At 37.3% G+C, this 24,204-nt stretch overlaps 4 protein-coding genes and 1 long non-coding RNA gene across 15 annotated transcripts; 3 read left to right on the forward strand and 2 right to left on the reverse strand.

Moving 5' to 3' along the window:
* Positions 1 to 4,465: 4,465 nt before the first annotated feature.
* Positions 4,466 to 6,542, reverse strand: LOC139194749 (uncharacterized). Its single transcript, XM_070819655.1, has 3 exons — positions 5,903 to 6,542; positions 5,106 to 5,815; positions 4,466 to 4,510 (listed from the first exon to the last, which is right to left on the reverse strand). The coding sequence occupies exons 1-3, from the start codon at positions 6,540 to 6,542 to the stop codon at positions 4,466 to 4,468; spliced, it is 1,395 nt and encodes a 464-aa protein (XP_070675756.1).
* A 6,218-nt stretch (positions 6,543 to 12,760) lies between these two features.
* On the forward strand, positions 12,761 to 16,595 carry LOC114823978 (copper-transporting ATPase HMA4-like). 11 transcript variants are annotated; one of them, XM_070818372.1, is made up of 8 exons: positions 12,761 to 13,066; positions 13,386 to 13,455; positions 13,583 to 13,643; positions 13,905 to 13,941; positions 14,563 to 14,724; positions 15,567 to 15,661; positions 15,805 to 16,136; positions 16,389 to 16,595. In XM_070818372.1, exons 7-8 carry the CDS (start codon positions 15,828 to 15,830, stop codon positions 16,521 to 16,523), a joined length of 444 nt encoding a protein of 147 aa, XP_070674473.1. In that variant the 5' UTR covers positions 12,761 to 13,066; positions 13,386 to 13,455; positions 13,583 to 13,643; positions 13,905 to 13,941; positions 14,563 to 14,724; positions 15,567 to 15,661; positions 15,805 to 15,827; the 3' UTR covers positions 16,524 to 16,595. The 11 variants fall into 11 exon arrangements, with proteins under 11 accessions (XP_070674473.1, XP_070674474.1, XP_070674470.1 ...); XM_070818374.1 differs by having other exon boundaries at positions 12,825 to 13,066; positions 13,386 to 13,409; XM_070818373.1 differs by having other exon boundaries at positions 13,367 to 13,643.
* A 1,901-nt stretch (positions 16,596 to 18,496) lies between these two features.
* On the forward strand, positions 18,497 to 22,815 carry LOC139194088 (LRR receptor-like serine/threonine-protein kinase FLS2). The gene is made up of 5 exons (XM_070818356.1): positions 18,497 to 19,188; positions 19,366 to 19,437; positions 19,710 to 20,069; positions 20,166 to 22,165; positions 22,262 to 22,815. Exons 1-4 carry the CDS (start codon positions 18,624 to 18,626, stop codon positions 21,803 to 21,805), a joined length of 2,637 nt encoding a protein of 878 aa, XP_070674457.1. The 5' UTR covers positions 18,497 to 18,623; the 3' UTR covers positions 21,806 to 22,165; positions 22,262 to 22,815.
* LOC139194750 (receptor kinase-like protein Xa21) lies at positions 21,934 to 22,632 on the forward strand. The gene is made up of 2 exons (XM_070819656.1): positions 21,934 to 22,165; positions 22,262 to 22,632. Exons 1-2 carry the CDS (start codon positions 21,934 to 21,936, stop codon positions 22,630 to 22,632), a joined length of 603 nt encoding a protein of 200 aa, XP_070675757.1.
* Positions 22,816 to 22,827: 12 nt separating the features above from the next.
* On the reverse strand, positions 22,828 to 23,119 carry LOC139194099 (uncharacterized). Its single transcript, XR_011578809.1, has 2 exons — positions 22,982 to 23,119; positions 22,828 to 22,858 (listed from the first exon to the last, which is right to left on the reverse strand). It is a non-coding gene; the product is annotated as an uncharacterized lncRNA (long non-coding RNA).
* Between the last annotated feature and the right edge of the window lie 1,085 nt (positions 23,120 to 24,204).

Here is a 24,204-nt window from a genome sequence, read left to right on the forward strand (position 1 = left end):
AAATAAACAATAATATTACTATAAGCAAAGAAAAAAGAAGAAAAATGTAAGCCAGTGTTATAGATGGTCCGTGGAAATGAGTGGCAATCTTCTGGACAACATTTATGAGCATCTTTCCAGTACTCGACAAATTAATTTAGTCAAAACCAGTTTGATGGTCTGATTCCCTCCAAACTGTGGCAATGCAAAGAGCTTCGTGACATTGCATTAGGGTCTGACAATTTCCGTGGAAGCATACCCAAGAGTCTTGGCAATTTGACCTACTTAAGCAATATTTTTCTATATTACAATAATTTAGAAGGTAATAAATTTGGGGGCATTTTACAATCATTTCGTTTTTAGTTTTTAGTTAAACTGAAGTTATAAAGTTAATGCAAACATGTTGAAATTATGATAGGTACAATACCAAATGAGATTGGTGATCTTCCACAGTTAGAGACTTTATCACTGGGCAGTAATAAGCTCTATGGGGCCATCCCATCCAAAACTTTTCAATCTCTCCACGGTAACAGAAATAGCGCTTTCTTCTAATCAGCTATCAGGTGGCCTCCCAGCAAACATAGGTCTTAACGTTCCAAACCTAGAATTCCTTTATGGAGCCCCAAATAACCTCGTGGTCGGACTATTCCCTAACCTTTCCAATGCTTCCAAGCTCAGGGAGCTAGACATGAGTGTAAACTCATTTACCAGGTTTCTTTTTATCACACTCTGTTCCTTGAAAAACCTCGAGTACCTTAACTTCTACTCCACAAGCAGCAAACACTCTCTCTTGCTTGTTTAATCTTAGAAATTTGACAGGATTATCCTTGGCAGATAATCCACTAAACACCACGATTCCAGCTTCTCGTGGGAACATCTCTACGTCACTCCTAACTGTTGATTTAAGAAATTCCAACATCAAGGGTAACATTCTCGTTGATATTGCCAACTTGAGCAGCTTGATATATAGGATGATACTTGGGAAACAATCAGTTAAGCGGAGCAATTCCAACTCCAACTCCAAGGCTACAAAATCTCCAAGTTTTTTATTTGAATGATAACGAACTGCGAGGACATATCCCATATGAACTCTGTCAACCTAGCCGAGTTACGTTTGGATGGTAATCAGCTCTCTGGTTCTATTCCATCTTGCTTGGGTACTTTGTCAGTAGCCCTACGAAGTCTATTATTAGGGTCTAATTGTTAACTTCAAAAATACCATCTTCATTGTGGGAACTCAAGTACATATTGCACCTAAACTTGTCATCCAATTCTCTAGTTGCACTCTTGTATCTCAATCATCTAAATTTGTCTTTCAACAAACTCCAAGGAGAAATTCCAACAGGCGGGCCTTTTGGAAACCTCTATGCTGATTCATTTATATCCAATGGTGCACTATGCAGTGCTTCTCACTGGCCACATCAAATATTATGCACGATTCAGGTAACCAAATTCAAATAACAGAGTTCAGATAACAAAATGCAAAGAACAAGATAGATATAGTAAAATTCAAGAACATGATTAAGAGGATTTGAACTACACTGTGTTGAAAACTTACCGAAGAATGATAGTTCCCTGGCGGCAATGGTCAGGCTAACATGGATTTAATATGAAAAGACTTTCCTTCTCAGTCAAGTGTACCTGTTCAGGTAGAGTGAACAAAGATTTTATACAAAACAGAAAAATAGCAATTTGTAAATTTATTTTGATTTGTTCATAGGGCGGCGATGACGACAGTCTCGGCTGGTATATGTGACGAATCTGGAGGCGGAGCATAGAGCTGCAAGCTATCAAGGGGTTCGCGGCTGGCAAGATGTGCAAACCGATGGCAATTTTTTAAATAAATCGAAATTTCTATTTGAACGATGTATAGGGGCGGTGGAAATTTTGTAGATAAAGTGAAATTCGGTCCAAATTCAAATGAACAGTGCAATTGGATTTCCTATTTTAGACTAAGGGGTGTAGTCAAACTAAGATTTTAAAGTATTTTAAAAGTGATAGATTTGATAGGATTTAAGAGAATTAAAGACTCCTACAAAATTCATATGGATTTTAAAGAATTTGAATGGATTGTGGTGGTTTGTGGGGGAAGGATTTGAAATCTTAGGGGGTGAGTTTGGATGGATTCTAAAATCTTTTAAAATCTTTTAATTGGCTACATCTAGATTTGAATGGATTCTAAAATCCTTTAAAATCTTTTAATTGACTACACTAGGATTTTAAAGTCTTTTAAAATCCTATCAAATCCAAATTTGACTACACCTCCATAAAGTAATTGGAATTGTATAATATTATAAATATCCAATAAACAAGGCATAAGGTCACACATTTTATAGACAACTGCAAGCCACCACTAGACACTACCACCACACACGGGTGTAAATGGACAGATCATTACCGTAGTCTAAAGTTGAGGGAATTTTGGCACTGTTCCTAAGCTACAACAAATTTCCCTTGATTTCGTAATATTTACATCTCTGCCATTGACTAGATTTGGGTCTTTTTGGGCCTAACGTGGGCTTCAGTGGTGTTCATTAAATGATTAAAGCCCTGAACGTCAAATGCCTATTTTACCCTGACTACATTCCAAATCTGACGGATTGGATTGGAAATTGACTTGGGTATTTTGGTCATTCTCGATTTGGGAGAGTTTAGGGGTGTGTGGTGTGGGTTTGATGGGATTGACATGGGTATTTTGGTCATTCTCGTCATTTCATTTCCTTTATGTCTCTGGCTTCTTTCCTTTTCTTTTGCCTAGTTTTCCGCTTTGAGCTTTTTATCCAGTAACTTGTTTGATTTTTTTTTTTTTCCTAGTACACCGCGTATTATGACAATATTTCGATTGCATAGTCAATTATTTTTTCTTTCTTACATCAGGTTGTCATTGTAGCATTTTTGACATGGCTTGGATGGTTCATCCCCGGAGAATTTGGTCCTTTCCCCGAAAACTGGATACCAAAAGGCATGGATAAATTTGAGCTGGCATTATAGTTCGGTCTCTCAGTGTTAGTGGTTGCTTACGCTTGTGCCTTGGGACTAGTAACCCCTACGGTGGTAATGGTTGCAACAGATGCCTCGGTTCTGGTCATTTCATATTATCCCCTATGCTACCAGCATACATTGTGTTAACGTTCCGTATTATAACAAGTTATGCACTTCATTCCTGACCAGTAAAACGCTCTGCTTCGGTTCGATCAATGTTTAGGCTGTTGACATAAAACTAAATGCAATCTATGTCATTGGGTACGGAGGATGTTCCTTATGCATATATTGGGATTGAACATGCAACTATTATTTCATAGTTGGAATCTGTCTCATGTGACCCTTTGCTCTGGACGGTTGATGGCTGTATGCACCTTGTCCATGTCACTGAAGGAGAGTTCTCTTTACCCAAACTCCTTTTTTTATAACAAGGCAAATAATTGTTTTATTCTTTTTGGGATTTTTGTTCTTTCCAAAATTAAAAGCTGAACAAACGGTACCTAAGTCATGAAGGTTGATATGTTTCTTAGCATTTGACACTTTGTTGGTGTCTGGACGTTTACGGACGTGTTTGATCCCTGCAGGTGAAAACGGTTGTTTTTTTATAAAACAGGGACTTTGACAGTTGGGAAACTCGTACTAGTTGATGATGTGCCTCTTCTCCAATTACTCAATGGAGGAGTTCTGTGCTGTCCACAGAGGTTGGTGCTTATGTTTCAAATTTGTACATGAAAAGTTTAATTTGCATATTAAAAAAGTTTGAGTGTTTGTAGAGCTATGCTACAAAAGAGACCACTCATTGTTATTATGCTATCGAAAATTATTTTGTCAATCATGCTACCATGCTTCTATTTGAGAAATATGTAGGCAAATAGTGAACACCCAATTGCAAAATCGGTGGTGGAGCATGCTAAGATGCTGCTAAAGACGTTTGGAACAACTAAACATGTGATGGAGGCTAAGGACTTTGAGGTGCACACAGGAGCTGGCGTTAGTGGAAGAGTTGGCGACAAAAGGGTTTTGGCTGGGAACAAGAGGCTCATGCGGGAAAACAATGTCCAGGTTGGTCCAGAGGTTGACAAGTATGTTTCAGAACATGAGAATCTGGCTCGAATGTGTGTGTTGGTTGCCATTGATGGAAAGATTGCTGGGTCATTTGCTGTAACTGATCCAGTGAGGCCAGAGGCTGCAAGAGTCATCTCTTATCTTCACTTGATGAACATTACAAGCGTCATGGTTACTGCTGATAACTGGGCTGCAGGAGCAGCCATTGCGAAGGAGGTTGGCATTGATAAGGTGTCTGCTGAGACGGATCCACTAGGAAAAGCTGATAGAATCAATGAATTACAGGTAACATTATATAATAGTTGCAGGTGCGGTGCGAATGAATTACAATTACCCAGCTCTACAAGTAATTTTATTCTGGTTTTGAACGCAGATTAAGGATTACTAAATTATATTTCAAATGCCTTGTCTAGTGTAAACTAATGTCTTACAGAAATCTTCACTCATATTTAGTGGCGGAGCCAGGAATGTTACCACAAGGGATCTTAGTATAAAAGTCCAAATAAAAATTTAGGATGGAAAAACATTGAAAATGAAATCATAGTACTTTCATTCATAATTCATAACGGAAACAATATTACAAGCTATAATCCACGACGAGGTTTCATATTTTGAAAACGAAGCATTATAGCTTCATTTTCAATACAAGCAAAAATATCTCTCTCAATATAAACAAGCAAAACAAGCAAGCGATCACTCAACCATTGATCTCCCATTTTGTTCCTAAGTGGACCCTTAACAATATTCATGACAGAAAATACTCTCTCCACTGAAGCAGTTGCAACTGGTAAAACTAAAGACAATGTAATGAGCAAATATACATAATTGAATACTTGATGCATCCTTGTCTCCACCATTTTTTTTGCAAGATCACCAATCCCTTCCAATTGAGAGAAATCACTATTGGAACGCACATAATGAATATAAATCTCAAGTTGATCTTCAAGTGTCAAACGATCCTCATCCGAAAAGTCTTGAGGATAAAATTGAGCAAGATGATGTAACTTTGGTTTATCAAAAACTACAAATGAATCTTTCGAACTCAAACATGCCAAACAAATAAGCAACTCAGTATTTACCTCATTAAAGCGATCCTCTAACTCCGTAATTTGCTCATCAATGACATAAATAAAGAGCTCCACACGATAATGATGACGATTTGTCCTTATTGGAGCATTACGCATTGACCTCCCTAGAAGTATAAATGCCTCTTCCATGTTAGGAACATCAATATGATGTTTTTCACAAAAAGAAGATACTTCATCAACCAATGAATCGAACCCATTATTCCTCATCCAATGTAGTTTTTCCATGCATAATTTCACTAAAGCCATTGCATTCACAATTTCTTGATCTTTCCTTTGCAATGCTTGTGACAAATCATTTGTGAGTCCCAATATGACTTTCATTAAGAAAAGGTGAAACACAAACTCAAAAGTACGTATTTCTCTCATTAACTTATTTGCTTCACCTGCACTTTCATTGGGATTATCATCAATAACCATTTGAAGCACATGAACCACGGATGTAAACATGGAAATGATGCTAATCAAGGTACCATAGTGTGAGTTCCATCGTGTGCCACCGGCACGTTTGAGACTTGTTTCTTGATTTAAGCCTCGCCCCGTTATAAGACAATCATTTTCAAAAGCTATCATAAGCTCTTCTTGAAGTTGTTGTCTAAGTAAATCATGCCGCTTACAAGATGCTCCAACATGATTAACCACACTATTAGCCGTTGCAAAAAAAGACACAATGTCTATATTCTTCTTTGCTACGGCAACAAGAGCTAGTTGAAGTTGATGAGCAAATCAATGAACATAATATGCACAAGGTTATTCTCTCAATATCTTTGTTTTAAGGCCATTCAACTCACCTCTCATATTGCTAGCACCATCATAACCTTGTCCTCGTAGCTTGGAAATGCTCAAACCGTTGCGAGAAAAGAATGTGTCAATAGCATCCTTTAGTGAACTTGAAGTAGTGTCGGTAACATGTTGGATACCCACAAATCTTTCAATTGCATGCCCGTTGTCATCCACATAACGCAACACCATAGCCATTTGCTCTTTCACCGACACATCACGTGCTTCATCCACCAATATTGAAAAGAATCTATCTTTTAGACCATCCATGATAGCATCAAGTGTTTCAAAGGCACATGAATTCACAATTTCTTTTTGAATGGAAGGAGCTAGTAATTTGAGATTCCCCGGAGCATTTTCCATCACAACTTCTCTAACTTTATCATCATTATCTGCAAGGAATTGCAATAGCTCCAGGTAATTTCCCCTATTGCTTGAAGTGGCACTTTCATCATGGCCACGAAAAGCAAGATCTTGTCGCAATAAAAACTTAGTGCACTTGATTGATGCATTCAAGCATGTGCGATAAGCCTTACGAGCTTGGTCGGAGTGTTTGCTCACTGCCGTTTCAATATGTGTAACTTGATTCATCAAATTTGTAGCAGCTTCTCTAACCTTATTATGAACACTCCCAACCGGTCCAACATGCATCTTAAATCTTTCTCTCCCTTTCTTCCAAGTCTTAAATCCATCTCTAGTGAAAGCTTCACTACCCACTTGTTCAAAATTGGTTTTAAAGAGATAGCAATAGAGACAAAATGCCGCATCTTTAGATATATTATACTCCAACCAATCAAACTCATCAAACCATTGGGGAATGAAGCGTCGATTAATTCCCGACATATTAGTTATTGGGAAATTATGACCTCTAGGTTGATAAGGTCCTTTTTGTAGATATGATCTTCGGACCTCATCTCTCATATTAGCATCATAATCTATTATTTGAATTCTTAATCCAGGATCCGCTTGAATATTACCCAAAACACCATCTAACTAACTTTGTCTTGAACTTGGAGTTCTTGAACTACCAACAATATTTGAACTATCAACATTATTCGAACTACCCGAACCCGATGATGACTTTCTCTTAAAAAACCATTCCATAATAATTCTACATATACAAAATATTCAAAATAAATACTCACAATATAAACAAACCATCAACATAATCAAAATAAATATGAATTGGATTTCAATTAAATTAAATATATTCTACATATACAAAATAATGAAAATAAAAACTCACAATATAAACAAACCATCAACATAATCAAAATAAATATGAATTGGATTTCAATTAAATTAAATATATTCTACATATACAAAATAATGAAAATAAAAACTCACAATATAAACAAACCATCAATATAATCAAAATAAATATGAATTGAATTTCAATTAAATTAAATATATTCTACATATACAAAATAATGAAAATAAAAACTCGCAATATAATCAAACCACAAATATAATCAAAATAAATATGAATTAGGTTTCAATTAAATTAAGTATATCATACATTATACATAGGGTTTAGAACTTACTTGAATTGTGAAATTTCACAATAACAATGTCAATGAGCAAATACAAAGAGAGTAGTTGGCGCGGCACCACCACCACAACGATGACGACGGCAACACAAAGGCACCTCAATGGCGGCAGCAAGGGAGGAGATGGAGTTGAGGGTTTTGGGGGGGGGGGGGGCATTGAGTTTGGAACTTAGGGTTGGAGGAGGAGAAAACAAAAGAAAATTGGGGGTTTTGGAATGGGGGAGTCGGATCTGTGAAAGAAGAAGGAGAGCTGCCTTTTTTTTTTTTTTTTTTTCAAACCTGGGCCAAAACAACGTCGTTTTGCCCGGGTTGTTTTAAAAAAAAAATGCCCGCGGACGGCGCCTCCTTCTTCTTCAACTTGCAAGGCTGCCTTTTTCTTTCAGACATTCCGTCGAACACGTGGTGTGCAGCTCCGAGAGGTCGCACCAGCAGCTCCAAGGGGTCGCACCAGCAACTCCAAGGGACCTCTAAGGTTATTTCGATGGCTTCCAAGAGGTCGTGCGACCCCATTGACCCCACTGTGGCTCCGCCTTTACTCATATTTCTATATCAAGTTTGTTTCCGACTTGATATATGAGTGCAATCTATCAAACATAGCGTTTTCAGACTTACTAAACTGGATTTGGATGCAGATGAAAGGAATGGCGGTGGCGGTGGCAGTGGCAGTAGTGGGAGATGGAATCAATGACTCTCCGCCTTTAGTTGCAACAGATGTCGGAATGGCAATTGGTGCTGTCACCGACGTAGCTATAGAAGCCGCTAATATAGTTCTGATGAAGAGCAGCTTGGAAGATGTAGTTATAGCCATTGATCTCTCTAGAAAGTGTAAGATTTTGCCATGTGTGTGAGTTTGCCACATCATTTCATCTGTATTATGTTAAATAAGAAATAGAATTATACATGTATTAGGAGATAAATAATATAATTATTTATATCAAAATTGATTGGGAATAGAACTCTGAGGGAGTGGTTTACACCACTCACATAATGGGATTACAGTTTTCCTTAATAGGAGGAAATTGTCAACAGTTAGATATATATGAATTTGGTCTCTCCTCTCACAGTTACGTTCATTAAGAAGTTTTCTCTATTGAAACTGAACACCATTTGCAGAGAGGAGAAGGCTAATTAAAGAACCATTGACTATGAATTCATCAAGTAAGTTTTATAGATTGTTTCTATGGAGTCAATCCTGTATTTGATTGTAATGTTAATTGTAGTTCCTTGTATTTAATTGGTTTAGATTCTTTATTTGAAAAATACTTACATGTGGTATCAGAGCCACCAGTTAAATCTTGAACTCAATTATTTTGACTTAAAAGAATATAAAGCTTGAAACGGTGCCGTTTGTCTTTTGGGTATAAAACTTCACTTTTCTTCCGCTGTTCTGTGTATAACGATAAACTTCTTCTCTTCAATTCTTATATGGCGGCAGTTCAATATTTCTTTCTTGATCTTTATATTTTATGTTGATCTCAATTTTATCAACTCTACTTTTCGTCTAATATAAAAGGTATGGACTTTAATTTAGTTATCTGCCATTTCGATCATTACTTCATCAAAATTCTATAATCTTGTCTAATTAAATCAGATAAAGTTTACTTTTTGTTTAAAATTATTACTGTAATCGTTTATTTTGAGTTCGTTTTCAATTATGGTTATAGTTGTGAACTTTGTCTAAATTATATTAGAATTCATTGGAGATCAAATTTAGATGAATTGATTTGTCTGATGGCCTTCTGTACATTTTTGTTTTTGTCAATATTGACAAAATATGAATTCTGGGTTGGTTTCATTAAGATGTTCAATTTACTACCAAAGTGGTTTATTTGAAATTTTGCTCTTAAGAAATCAAGTTTTGTTTAACCAGATTATGGTTTATGAACTATAACAAGTAAAATTAGCTTCCAAAAGGGTTGTTTTACTGGGATTAGTCATAAGCTAATGTACAGTGAGCAATGGAAAACTTGGATTATATTGTTCTTCTTGCCTAAAGGTGTGGATTGACATAATTTCTGGTGCTTTATTGTTGGCTATGCAAATGTTTGAATGTTCATGTTAATATATAGAATGGTTTCTTGCCCAAAGGTGTAACCAGTTTTTAAGTTGAATATGTAGAAAGCTTGTTCAACTTTCTTGTCATAGATATTATGAAATTCAAACACTTACAAAATTTTGAACAACTTTCAGGTCTCAATATTCTGAATCTCGTTAATATTGAGAAATTGAATGGGAACAACTTCAAAACATGGAAGCAGCAAATTAACATGAATTTGGGACTTTTGGAGTTTGCGATTGCTTTCAAGCAGCCTATGTAAGATCCCACATCGCCCAGAGGAGTGGATCATCTAAGCCTTATATGTATATTCTCATCTCTACCTAGCACGAGGTCTTTTGGGAGCTCACTGGCTTCGGGTTCTGTAGGAACTCCGAAGTTAAGCGAATTCGTGCGAGAGCAATCCTAGGATGGGTGACCTATTGGAAAGTTCTCGTGTGAGTTCCCAGAAACAAAACCATGAAGGTGTGGTCAGGGCCCAAAGATGACCGTATCGTGCTCAGTGGAGTCAAGACCAGGATGTGGTGGGGGCCTGGGCCGGGATGTGACAATTTAGTATCAGAGCCAATCCCTGACCGGAAGTGTGCCGACGAAGACATCGAGACCCTAAAGGAGGTGGATCGTAAGATCCCACATCACCCAGGGAAGTGGATCTTCTAAGCTTTATATGTATATTCTCATCTCTAATTTTTTTTAATAAAATAATAGATAATTGACTAAATAAACATTCTCCAAAGTTTCAATAAAAATTTCCAAGTTTTTCTTACAATTTCCGTGGTTTTTATTCAATTTTTAACGATATCGATAATATCCCGATATTTCCATCGAAATTTCCATGTTTTTAGACTACCGATATTTTCGATATCATCGATATTTTATACCATGATGAGAACAAAATTTTGAGAATTCATATGGGAATCCATAAGAATACTACTGATCAGACAATTACAATCCATAAGAATGCTACTGATCAAACAATTACAAGGCAAAACAAGCCTCAGTTTTCAAGGTCTAAGTCCATGGGGCCATGTTTCCTTGGAAGGCTCACTGGATGCACTGGCACCCTGATCTTAATAGCAACTTTTGAACTTAATTAGGTAGCTTTATAAGTTTTCAAATGTATCTGTTCATATGCTTTCATAATACATATGAAGATTCCGAGTAAATTATAACATATTTCAATTTTTAATTTGCTGTGCGTAGAAATGGAACTGAGTGCTTCGTTATTTTGATCTTGCATCTGAAGCCAAGTCTAGATTAAGAGAAATATCTCATGGCAGGAATCATGGGCTTGATGAAGGTGAGGTTAACGAAGTGTGCTTTAGCACCAAGATTGAGTTTTGTTTTGTTATGATTTTTCTATAATCTAGATGCTGAAATACTTGGAGTTGGAATTAATAAGAATCGATTGAAACATGGATTTTTTATTAGATTGGTATGGCTGACATAGTTAAGAAGTAGTTTAAGATGCACTGCAGTGATTAGGGAATTTATTTAACTGAACATATTTGTTTTCATGACGCAGGTGAAATCCTCTGTAATTTAATTAATTAGATTGAAATTTGGAGCCATGTCTGGATTCTTAAACTATGGTGGTTAATGTGGTTTTTAGGTGATTTTTTCAAGTGGGGAAAAAGAGGTGGGTGTGAGATTTATATTGTTATTCTCAGTCGGTAAGTATTTGAATGTGCAAGACATGGATACCATACAAGAAATGCAAGAATTGAAATTACAAGGCATGAAGGCAGTTTGCAGAGGGTGGGTTCGGGGATGGTAAAACTCGCCTAGGTGGCAAGATTAATGGTGATGGTTTCGTGACGGAGTAGTTCGCCGTGAAAAATGGCGACGATGGTTGCCTTGCTGTTTCTGTGTAGCAAGCACAGTATCGAGAGAAAGAGGTGAGGGAAATAGGGAGAGTGGTAGAGAGGGAGTGATACATGAGGGTGGTGGCAAGGTGGTGCCTCGCCGGAGTGGCGAGTGAGGTGGTGATGGCTGCTCAAACGGGAGATTGATGGTGCATTGGAGAACTTGACTCTTCGTTCCGTCTGGTCTCTGGAGACCAAATAGAGTTTGAAATGAGGGGTTTTAATCTTTGGCATGCTATTGTCTTTATTTAATCTTATTTGAATAAAATTCCGATGGACAAGTGAAATAAACTGAATGAAAACTTGGAGAAGAAGTTCTGATTTTAATATCTTCAGTCGGGGATTATTGTGATGCCTTTGACAATTGAAATGTGAATACATTATGTTGCTTAGAACACAAGTCAAAATTTTTTAAACTGGAACAAAAGTCCATTATCTAGACTCGAGTTTTTCTAAAATTGTTTTATAAATTCCAGTGTAATTAACAAAAAGAATAAACTTATGAAAAATGTTAGCTTAAGGTTGGATTCCAGGTAAATATGTGCTATCCCAGACGATGGAATTGCATCATGAGTTTCTATATTTTCCTTAACAAATTTACTGAAAATGTTTCCAACACCTAGGGGTTCAAAGATATTCAACTAAAACTTTAATCTTCAGACTTTCTCATTGTTGTAGTCTCTAATGGTTTAGTTAATTCTATTAGGCTATTGTTAGATTAGTTAAAAGAGTGTTTTAGCCTATTGATAGTGTATTGTCTTATATACTTTCTCATTGTTAGATAAGTTGTGATTTTGTGTAGTTCATGTTTCTGGGTGTAAAATTGTTCATACAATCTCACTTTTGCATCTAAGTAGTGAGCCAACAAGAAATTTTTTAACATTTTAAATGCTAGTTATCTCTATTTCAGCCAATGCATATTTTTTCCACCTAAAAGTCTTTGATGCATGTCCTTTTTTTTTGAAGTATTGAAACATACATTGTTCGAAATTTGTTCGAAGTTAAGGAGATGTATTCAATTGAGAATTTGAGACTTTAATGGGTTTATAAATCCATGGATTTTTATGGAATTTAATTGATCTGTAGATATTCCATATAAAATTTTGATTCAATTCCCTCGAAATCTCATGGGGAGGGGTGAGATTTGTGGATGTTAAAATACACTACAAAATCTCTTCAATTCTCTCTAATTCCTCAACTTTCTCAAATTCTTTAAAATCACTTTCTAATTGGATATACCTAGAATATTATAAACTTCTTTAAAATTCTAATTGAATACATCCAGATTTCTAAAGATTTTAATAAACTATCTTAAAATTCTAATCGAATACATCTTAAATTTTAGAGAATCAACTTTTAAAATTCTGATTAAATACCTAGATTCATTAAAAAATTAAAATCCTTCGAAATGTCAATTGAATACAATTGAATACACCTGTAAGTCTTTCATTCCTTCCTCCTCCACCTCTTCATCCTTGCTCCACCGCGAATCGAAACTAAAAGTTGCTCATCCAAATCAATTTCGGTTCACTCAAATCCTTAGAACCCTAAAACCCAAATTTCTCCAGATCATTCCAAAATGCAACGGCAAACACAAAACCCAGATCCCTAAACTCACTCGATAACGTGTCAAAGGCTGGGCATCCAGTTCTCACACGTGGCTCCCATTGGATCCAGTATGCTTTTGCTGCTGCCAATCTACAGGTAAAGCTTAAATTTACATACAATTTTTTTTTTCTTGATTGGAATTTGGGCTTTTTGTTCCTCCTTAATCCCAAACTTCTGTAATTTATGCAACTTTGATCGAAAGACATGTTTTTTATTGCTGAAAATTGTTAACCCCAGTTTAGATATTCATTTGCTCATTAAAATAGCGTTTTGGGTTCCGTAACCGAACCTCCTCGCTCCTCTTTTAACTCTAGAATCTTGAGAATATATGTGGGTTTTGCTTTGAATTTGATAAACCTGTGTATTCGTGAGCTGATATAGTTTTTGGGTACTAAGTCGAAATTTTGTTGGATAGGAACCCATAAACAAATATGAGGAAGTATGTGAATCATCACTCAGCAAGGGTGATTGGCGATAGAAATTGGGTTATTCCATTCATTACTTGTTTCTCAAATTTGTTTGATGGAAAGATTGTTTTATCCTTTACTAAACAGTTGTTAGGATTAATAGTTTTGATTTCTTTTGAATTTATTTTTTTATTTTATTTTGAAGCCCTGAATTTTGCAAGGACTGTCTACCATGTACACCAGATGCTCCTGACATTTCAAATAAGGTAACTTCCCAAACACTGATGTTTCGCTTTTTTACTGGTTTATGTAATCCATTGAGTTATGTAACTTTACTAATATTCGTTTACTATGCAAGTTAAATTGTTATTTTTCGGTTTGTCAATAATTTTGCTTTTCTTCTCTACATCCTGGATTAAGAGGTTGCCTTGTCAAGGAGTTAAGGTTTTGCTTAATAGATAACAATTGTTTTTAAGCTTAGTCTGTAATCTGTATGGTCTTGATCATGTCTTTTATTTTGGTGGCAGTTAGGTGTCACCAGATGGTCTACTAAAGCAGCTAAAGGTATTGAAATCAGTTATGGTTGATTGGTGGTGGGGAATTGTAGAGGGATATGGTAGACATAAGTATAATTGGAATGGATACAAGAGGCTCTTTCAGATGGTTCATGCCTGTTTTTTCACTTGCAGAAGCTTTTTTCTCTCAGTGGGCATATAAACACCACCTGTGGTTAATTGTTTTGCAATCTTTGTGGTCATTTTTATTCTTTTCATGGCTTCCTGTAATGCTTGGCAAAGTTTTGAGATTTAGTCTCTACAATGTGGGAACCAAGGAACTCACTTCCCTTTCATGCTCTGAATTCACACTCAGTCTGGAGATTATATAATCATTTGGGCATGGTTTCTCTCTAGGATAAAGCTTCTGTCTGGCTATATATATGGAATTGGGTTTGTGTAATTAATGTCAAATAATTGAGTTCAACATAGTTATATTCCTTGGCTTAAGCTTTCATTGTTCTTCCTTCCTTTTTCAAGAGGTTAATTTTATACTCATTTTTTTTAAGAATTATGCATAGTAGTTGTTAAATAATTGGGGCATTTGAAAGTCCTTGCTTCTGTAATTGTGAGATGATTATTATGTTTTGCTTTATTTAATTATAATATAGGGGTGATGGAATTTATGCAGGTGTTTTCATTTTTTCTTCCTAGCTATCAATTTGGTTTTGCACATGATGCCAAAAAGAACTAGGAATAGCAAAAGAAATCAGATGGTACAAGATCATACTTCTAGAAGTCCCTGCAGCAGAGCGCGGGTATTTTTGCTAGTGTACTCGAAAAGGCTTATGAGGTAAGACCACCTAATCCTTGGAAACAAATTTCTTTTTTAATTTAGAATCTGGTTTTCGTGCATTTGATTTTCATGTTGTTTTTTGCTGGTGTGTTTAGTTGCTTCATTATACTTGTTCCTACTTTTCCTCCCGAGGACGTCGAAAACCTGTTTGTTGTGGTATAGGAAAAAACAATTTCTGATTAGATACATTCTCTATATGTCTTGAGGGTGCAAGTGTAGTTTTTTTTCTCGTCTTTCCTCCATTTTGAAGTTGCTCTCCTCATATTGTTCTGGTCATTTCATATTATCCCCTATGCTACCACCATACATTATGTTAATGTTCCGTATGATTACAAGTTATGCACTTCATTCCTGACCAGTAAAACGCTTTGCCTCGGTTCGATCAACATTTAGGCTCTTGACATAAAACTAAATGCAATCTATGTCACTGGGTATGGAGGATGTTCTTCCTGCATATATTGGGATTGAACAAGCAACTATTATTTCATACTTGGAATCTGTCTCATATGACCCATTGGTTCTGGACGATTGATGGCTGTATGCACCTTGTCCATGTCACCAAGCCGTACTCGCCAAGTTTTAACTCCCCATTTCTTGTAGATGACAGCTCTCATTGAAGGAGAGTTCTCTCTACCCCAACTCCTTTTTTATATAACAAGGCTAATAATTGTTTCGTCCTTTTTGGGGTTTTTGTTCTTTCCAAAATTAAAAGCTGAACAAACGGTACCTAATTCATTAAGGTTGATATGTTTCTTAGTATTTGACACTTTGTTGGTGTCTGGACGTTTACGGACGTGTTTGATCCCTGCCAGTGAAAACGGTTGTTTTTTATGAAACAGGGACTCTGGCGGTTGGGAAACCCGTAGTAGCCAATGCTGTGCTCTTCTCCAATTACTCAATGGAGGAGTTCTGTGCTGTGTCTATTGTCACAGAGGTTGGTGCTTATGTTTCAAATTTGTAAATGAGAAGTTTAAGTTTGTACAGTTAAGTTACAGATGAGACATCTCATTGTTATTATGCTATTGTAAAATTATTTTGTCAATCATGCTAACATGCCTCTATTTGAGAAATATGTAGGTAAATGGTGATTGGTGAGGCTCATGCGGGAAAATAATGTCCAGGTTGGTCCTGAGGTTGACAAGTATGTTTCAGAACATGATAATCTGGCTCAAATGTGTGTGTCGGTTTCCATTGATGGAAAGATTGCTGGGTCATTTGCTGTAACTGATCCAGTGAAGCCAGAGGCTGCACGAGTCATCTCTTATCTTCACTCGATAAACATTACAAGCATCAGGGTTACTGGTGATAACTGGGCTACAGCTGCAGCCAGTGCGAAGGAGGTTGGCATTGATAAGGTGTATGCTGAGACGGATCCACTAGGAAAAGCTGATAGAATCAAAGAATTACGGGTACGATTATATAATAGTTACAGGGGTGGTGTGAGTGGATTACGATTACCCAGCTCCACAAGTAATTTTATTCTGGTTTTGAACGCAGATTAAGGATTACTAAATTATATTTCAAATGACTTATCTAGGGTAAAATAATGTCTCATAGAAATCTTCAGACTCATTTTTCTATATTAAGTTTGTTTCTGACTTGATATGTGAGTTTTATCTTACATAGTGTTTTCTGACTTGTTAAAGTGGATTTGGATGCAGATGAAAGGAATGGCAGTGGCAATGATGGGAGATGGAGTTAATGACTCTCCGGCTATGGTTGCAGGAGATGTTGGCATGGCATTTGGTGCTGGCACCGACGTAGCTATAGAAGCTGCTTATAGTTCTGATCAATGAACAAAATATCGATATTATCGGCGAAATATCGCTGATAATATCGTTTTTTACATAGAGCGATATTTTTACACATATCCAGTCATTTATCGTCAAAATATTGCGATAATATCGCCGAACTCCGAGGCTCCGTCGTCGGAAGGGAAGGAGAGGGCTTCTGCGGGGAAGAAATTGGGGAGGCTCTGGGAAGCAGTTATGAAAATCAATGGCAGGATGAGGTTTGAACAAATCTTACCAATAAAAAAGGGAAAATATACAAATGAAAACAAAAACCATAACACAATTCGCCCTTCGTTTTTCCATTTCTAGGGGCTGCGGCGATTGAAGGGTTGAAGGGTTGGGGGGGGAGATCTGCGGCGATTGAAGATTCGAAGGGTTGGGGGGGGAGAGATCTGAAGATTCGAAGGGTGGGGGGGGATCTGAAGATTCGAAGTGTGGGGGGGGCGCAGCGGAGAAGAGATTGTTGGGGGGGGGGGGGGGAGGGGGGAGATGGGGGATTCAAGAAGACTGAAAGGAGAAGAGAGAGGGATTGACTGAGAGCTCTCGGTGTGCGTGTGTGGTGTGGGTTCTCTCGAACTTTGTGTGCATGTGTGGTGGCGTGTGTAAGAGTGTAATGTGAAAAAATTTATCTCTGTGTGTGGTGGCGTGGCGTGTAATGTGAAAAAAAAAACATGCAAATAATTTATAGGACGAATAAAGTGTAAAATATTATACTAATTCATTATATATAAATAATTATGGTGTGTTTAAACTTCTTTCATTAATTACTACATATTTTCTACACTCACATGTTTGTCAGCTCGCTATATAATCAACTTAAATAAGTTAAATCCATCATGCAATGCATTTTCTTTCAATTTTTTGTGATAAAGTAATAGATAATTGACTAAATAAACATCCTGCAAAGTTTTAATAAAAATTTCCAAGTTTTTCTTACAATTTCCGTGGTTTTCATATAATTTTTATCGATATCGATATTATCCCGATATTTTCATCGATATTTCCGTGTTTTCGGACTACCGATATTTCCGATATCATCGATATTTAATACCTTGGTTCTGATGAAGAGTAACTTGAAAGATGTAGTTACAGCCATTGATCTCTCTAGAAACACCATGTCTCGAATTCGATTGAATTATGTCTGGGCCCTGGGCAATGTCCTCAGCATGCCGGTGGCGGCTGGAGTTTTGTTCCCTTTCACTGGAATTCGATTACCACCGTGGCTTGCAGGTGCATGCCTGCTTCATCTCTAAACGTGGTATGTTCTCTCTTGTTGCAGTCATATAAGAAGCCTTTGCATATTCAGAGCGTCTCCAATGGCAAGTCTGCATGATAGTGTATGTACGTATCTGAACTAGTTTTCAACCTCTGGTTGTTACTTCCCTTCTTCGTTATTGCTGCAATGAATTTGTTCATGCGATCGTGATTAATAATTTAGAAGCATAAGACCGTAATTCTTAGACCGTTTGCGTATCATCTTTGCTTTGTTCTGTTCAGAAAAACTAATTAGCCAAGTTTAGATGATTTTCGAATCCGAAGAGTGTTCAACTAGAGCTTGATTATATGTAAACGTCGTCGAAAACATTTCATCCGGAAGAATGTAACTGTTATGTGTTTGGTCGCATTTGCATTTGCATTTGCATTTGAATCAAAATGTATGTCATCATTAAATATCAATCTTGAAATTTATGGTGTTGTTTGTTTTGATGGTGAACTGAAGACTAAAATTCCACATTTGGGCATCTCCAGCTGTGGCCACAAAATGGACACCTGTCATGGGTACACAGTTATTTCAGTCAACTGGGTTGGTACGCCACTTTCAAGTCGTGGCCTTGAATCTCTCTTACATCGCAGTCACCATTCCTCCTCACCTAGCTACGCTATCAGCAAAAAATGATTGGTGTGTGTTTGATATGTTAAAAAATCTAAGTCTCCTCACCTTGACATAGAAGCCGGGCAAGTCTAAGTTGTTCACAAGTCTTGGTAACACCGACTTGTTTCCCTATTTATGTGAATGTAATGAGTTCTAGTTTTTGATCAAATTTATACCGAAAGACGAAAACTACTACAATTAAGGAGAGAAGTCGTTTCCTACTATCAAAAATGTTATCGATGATACACTGCATGTGTTATATCTATATGATGATTATGGCTAATTACTTAACTGCAGGTGCATTAGCAATAGCTCATAACAATTTCAACACGGATCAGTCTGCGCTACTTGCTCTCAAAGCTCACATCACTAGTGACCCTCAAAACATCCTGACCACCAACTGGTCGTCTACCTCCAATTCCAACATTTGCAACTGGGTTGGTGTGTCATTCGGTGCTCGCCACCACAGAGTCACGGCCTTAAATCTCTCGTACATGGGTCTTGCTGGAGTTATTCCTCCGCATCTAGGCAACCTCTCATTTCTCGTTGAGTTGGGCCTTAAGAATAATAGTTTTGATGGTCCCCTACCCCAAGAACTGTCTCGTTTGCACCGGTTGAAGGCGATTAACTTGGGAAACAACAACTTTATGGGAACCATTCCTTCGTGGTTTGGGTCCTTCCCTAAACTTCGAACCTTCACATTGGCCAGTAATGGCTTCTCTGGTTCCATACCCGCTACTATCTTCAACTTATCTGCGCTCGAAATAATTAATCTAAACAGGAACCAACTATCAGGTACGTACATACCACCATTACCAACCACCTAGGAATATAAATTAATGTTGCTTGCTTCATGATTACATTTTAACATCTTTGTTTCATTTTAATATCTATATATAAGATGTATAACAATCATCTCTTTTGGATCTTTTTTCCTTCTTTTTTGTTGGCATGCATGCACATATTTAACAGGTAGCATACCAAGAGAAATAGGCAACTTAACAATGGTGAAGAGCATATACCTTGACTACAACAAGTTCGAAGGTATACTACACGACTTAGGTTTTGTTACATCTATACATACAAGATCCTTCTTAGCAGGGATCTCGTTCCACTTTAGCGAAAATGAGATGAGAGGACTATCAAAGGATCGTATATTTACTATGTAAGACCCTTGTATTCGGGAGCAAAAAAGAGGTCCTATATAGTGAGTACATGGTCCTTATAATGTTATCCCTCTTTTGCTACCGTACAATGGGATAAGCTGCTCCTATATGTCTATACATGATTTTAATATATACGGATTGATTTTACAGAACTTCCAAACGAGATAGGCAGTTTAGGTCAGCTGGAGGAGTTGTTTGTGCAATCCAATGCCCTAAAAGGCTCTGCTTTTGTGCCTGTCCTCAACATATCTTCTTTGACTACTTTGATTCTATCCGAAAACAACATGAGTGGTAGTCTTCCGGACAATATATGTGAGCATCTTTCGAGTATTCGACGATTTAATTTGGCTCGAAACCAGCTTGACGGTCTGATTCCCTTCAAACTGTGGCAATGTAAAGAGCTTCGTCAATTGGTATTAGCGGTTAACGATTTCCGTGGAAGCATACCCAAAAGTCTTGGCAATTTCACCTACTTAACCCACATTAATCTTAGTGACAATAATTTAACAGGTAATAAATTTAGGACCGTTTGATAATCATTTCGTTTTTAGTATTTAGTTATACTAAAGTTTCAAATTTAATGCAAACGTGCTGAAATTGTGACAGGTACAATACCGGATGAGATTAGTGATCTTCCACAGCTAGAGACATTGGAACTGTTTAGTAATAATCTCAATGGCGTCATCCCATCCAAACTCTTCAATAACTCCATGATAAGAGGAATAACGCTTTCTATTAATCAGTTCTCAGGTAGCCTCCCAGCAAACATAGGTCTTAACGTTCCAAATCTAGAAATCCTTGATGTAGCGGAAACTAACCTCGTGTCCGAACTACTCCCTAACCTCTCCAATGCTTCCAAGCTCAGGGTGCTAGACATGAGCACAAACTCATTTACCGGGTTTCTTCCTAGTGCGCTCTGTTCCTTGAAAAACCTCAAGCGTCTTTACTTGTTCTTGAATCATTTGACGGTTGATGCTTCTACTCCACAAGCAGCAAGCACTCTCTCTTGCTTGTTTAATCTTAGAAATTTGAAAGACTTAGACTTGGGAGACAATCCACTAAACACCACGATTCCAGCTTCTCGTAGGAATCTCTCTACGTCCCTCCTATATGTGGATTTAATGAATTCCAACATCAGGGGCAACATTCCAGGAGATATTGGTAACTTGAGCAGCTTGATATCATTAAACCTGGGAAACAATCAGTTGAGTGGAGCAATTCCAACTTCAATACAAAGGCTACAAAATCTCCAAGCTTTGTATTTGAACGATAACGAACTGCAAGGACATATCCCGTATGAACTCTGTCAACTAAACAACCTAGCCGAGTTACTTTTGGCTGGTAATCGTCTCTCTGGTTCTATTCCTTCCTGCTTGGGTACTTTGGCATTAGCTCTAAGAAGTCTATCGTTACAGTCCAATTTGTTAACTTCTAAAATACCATCTTCCTTGTGGGAACTCAAGTATATATTGGACCTAGACTTGTCGTCCAATTCTCTAGTTGGACCACTCTCAGAAGACATTGGAAAGTTGAAAGATGTGGTTATTTTGGATTTATCAAATAACCATTTCTCCAGAAACATTCCCGATAGCATTGGTGGTCTTCAAAGTATGATTAATTTGTCCTTGGCAAACAATTATTTAGAAGGCCCTATTCCCAGTTCATTTAAAACCTTGTTAAGCCTAGAATTCTTGGATTTGTCCAAAAACAATCTATCTGGAGAGATCCCAAAGTCATTGGAAGCACTCTTGTATCTCAAGCATCTGAATTTGTCTTTCAACAAACTCCAAGGAGAAATTCCAACCGGCGGGCCTTTCGGAAACTTCTCTGCTGATTCATTTGTATCAAACGGTGCACTCTGCGGTGCCTCCCGACTCCATGTTCCCTTGTGCAAAAATAGAACAAAAGTTAAGCCAATTTGGAGGAAAGCTAAATATATCATCTCAGGGGTCATACCAGTAATACTCCTAGCGGCCGCTGCATTGATTCTGATACTATGCAAGAAAAGGAATGTCGAAGTTGTTAGAGAAATTGCCTCGCTACATCAAGTTCTTTGGAGAAGAGTTTCGCGCCTAGAACTTGTAAGCGCAACAAATGGATTTCATGAGAGTAACTTACTAGGCACGGGGGGTTTCGGCTCAGTATACAGAGGAACACTTTCAGACGAGATAGATATCGCCGTCAAGGTTTTCAATTTACAGCTAGAAGGGGCATTCAAGAGTTTTGATAAGGAAGTGAAATGCTAAGCAATATCCGTCACCGGAATCTTATTAAAATCATAAGTTGCTGCGATGAACTTGATTTCAAAGCCCTGATACTTCAATTGATGCCTAATGGAAGCCTCGAAAACTGGTTGTATTCTCCAAACCGCTCCATGACTATCTTGCAGAGGTTAGACATAATGAAAGATGTTGCATTGGCACTAGAATATCTTCATCACGGTTACTCGATACCTATCGTTCATTGTGATGTGAAACCCATCAATATACTACTAGATGATGATATGGTTGCACATGTTGCTGATTTTGGCATTGCAAGACTCATCGGCGGTGGAGATTCAATGACAGAAACCATGACCCTAGCCATAATTGGATATATGGCTCCAGGTGATGTATTTTCTCAATTTTGTATATGTTGGCCTTATTAAGAGTTATAATTTTCTTTTTGTCATATATAACTAAATTCACATACAAATTTTGCAGAGTATGGGATGGAAGGAAGCGTTTCGACTAGAGGGGATGTGTATAGTTTTGGTGTTGTACTCATGGAGACATTCACAAAAAGGAAGCCAACAGACGAGATGTTTGTTGGAGAAATGGATTTAAAGCAATGGATTGCAGATTCATTATTTCCAGATGCTGCAATAGGTGAAATTGTGGATGTCGATATACTTGGTGCGGAGGAAGATGGTGATTTCATCAGCAGAAGGGATTGCTTATTATCCGTTATGAGATTAGCTTTAGCTTGCTCTGCAGCATTGCCGAGAGAGAGGATTAACATGAAAGATGCTGCAATCACACTCACCAAAATCAAGACTAAGTATTTGAAGAACTGTGGAGGAATGAACTCTTAGTTATTTTTGTTCTCTATATTTTCGGATCCATTTTCTTATTGTTGTTTTCAATCTGCAAAGACTACATTATCTTCTCATAGTGACGGATATGAGAATATGACAATATTCCTAAAATTGAAATGTCGTACCTGGATTTGTCAATGTAATGAGACCAGTAGTAAAGCATTCAGTTTCTACAGCCAACCAAATCCATTTCAAAAAGTTTACACTTCGAGCTCAAGAACGCCTGTCATGGGAACACAAGGTTATTTAAGTCAAAATATCAGGAAGTTACAAACTTCTACACACGCCCTTGACAAAAAATTATAAGGCAGTGAGGCTGCTCCTCTAGGTAGTTCAATAAACTTACTGGTAAGTTGGGTTTTTTGGCTGCTTTACCAAAGAACAAAGTTACTCCAATTTTCAGCCCTAAAGATCTTATTGTTCTTAAAACTTAGAATCTTACGGAACATGCAAAGCAGCTCCATGACGAGACAAAAGTGAAGCAACAGGATCATAACCATCTCTAAAAGCAGTGTTGTAGTATCCTGCTGTAAGTTCAGCAGGGTGTGCTATCGCCTGTTACCACCAATTTTAGCCGCCAATACAATTGAAGTTTGCTCGTTTTCTTGATATTTCTTTGGAATGTTAGCTCCCTTTGCAAGAATATTATCTGCATGATGGAGCAACCTACCACTGTACCATTCCTACAACGAGTCAAGCCACGGTCAGATCTACTAAGCTCCACAGTGTTTTCCAATAAGTTTAATCATGTTATGCCAAGTATCGTATGATAAAGAACCATAATATAATTTAATTTTTCACTTATACTCCATAATTGTCCTTAGTTTACTAACCAGTATCAATGCATTTTCATTCTTAATCAAATTGCAAAAAGTCTGCAAGTACAACCCCTAGAAGCAAATAGAGTTAGTTATAAGAAAAGTTCCAGTCATCGTACCCAGTGCACAAGGCTCCCGCTTTACGCAGGGTCTGGGAGAGGTGAATATATTGCAGGCCCATATTGTTTACATGCACCTACACGGAAATGTTGCATGGCTAAAGAAACACAACTTCAATTCAGCGTTTGCATTTTACTCTGAGTGGTAGTTCGAGGATGAAATGTGCACAAACAGAACGATAAAAGCAATTATGTCATGCAAGTTACACAAGGCTTTAGCTATGCAGAAATTTTTCATGGGAAATAATTAAGCAAGCTGCTTTCATCAGTTTCATACAAGGAAAAAACACCCATAATCAGAAACAAAACTTTCCTCTCCCTCTCCAAAGAAAGGAACTTCAGATGGGAGACTGTTGTAACGGCCAGCGTTTTGTGGTCCCTTCTCTTCCCACTGAGGTTTTCCTTCCTTGCGTGCAGCCAACTTAAGGTCACCCATCCTAAAAGGAACAAGGTTGTAAATAGTAAAAATTCAATAGCAACCAAATTTCCGTCAGAGGAATGAAAGATTTTTAACATTCATGTACTTGTCATAGCACTGGAATTCACCGATTCTAGGAAACTTGCATCTACCATCACCAAAAGGATGTGCAGGATATCTGTGTGAGCAATGTAACAATGTGGCATAAGAAATC

Source organism: Malus domestica, chromosome 03 (genome assembly GCF_042453785.1).
Source record: "Malus domestica chromosome 03, GDT2T_hap1".
Lineage (NCBI taxonomy): Eukaryota > Viridiplantae > Streptophyta > Magnoliopsida > Rosales > Rosaceae > Malus > Malus domestica.

Coding starts and splice junctions, on each gene's coding strand:
- LOC139194749 (XM_070819655.1), bottom strand. CDS start 6,542: ATGCATGTTGGACCGGTTGGGAGTGTTCATAATAAGGTTAGAGAAGCT. Junction 5,816..5,902: donor TGGTGCTAGCAATATGAGAG/GTGAGTTGAATG, acceptor AACTTCAACTAG/CTCTTGTTGCCGTAGCAAAG. Junction 4,511..5,105: donor TAGAGGATCGCTTTAATGAG/GTAAATACTGAG, acceptor TTTTATACTAAG/ATCCCTTGTGGTAACATTCC.
- LOC114823978 (XM_070818373.1), top strand. CDS start 15,828: ATGCGGGAAAATAATGTCCAGGTTGGTCCTGAGGTTGACAAGTATGTT. Junction 16,137..16,388: donor ATAGAATCAAAGAATTACGG/GTACGATTATAT, acceptor ATTTGGATGCAG/ATGAAAGGAATGGCAGTGGC.
- LOC139194088 (XM_070818356.1), top strand. CDS start 18,624: ATGTTATCGATGATACACTGCATGTGTTATATCTATATGATGATTATG. Junction 19,438..19,709: donor TGACTACAACAAGTTCGAAG/GTATACTACACG, acceptor TTGATTTTACAG/AACTTCCAAACGAGATAGGC. Junction 20,070..20,165: donor TAGTGACAATAATTTAACAG/GTAATAAATTTA, acceptor AAATTGTGACAG/GTACAATACCGGATGAGATT.
- LOC139194750 (XM_070819656.1), top strand. CDS start 21,934: ATGACTATCTTGCAGAGGTTAGACATAATGAAAGATGTTGCATTGGCA. Junction 22,166..22,261: donor AATTGGATATATGGCTCCAG/GTGATGTATTTT, acceptor CAAATTTTGCAG/AGTATGGGATGGAAGGAAGC.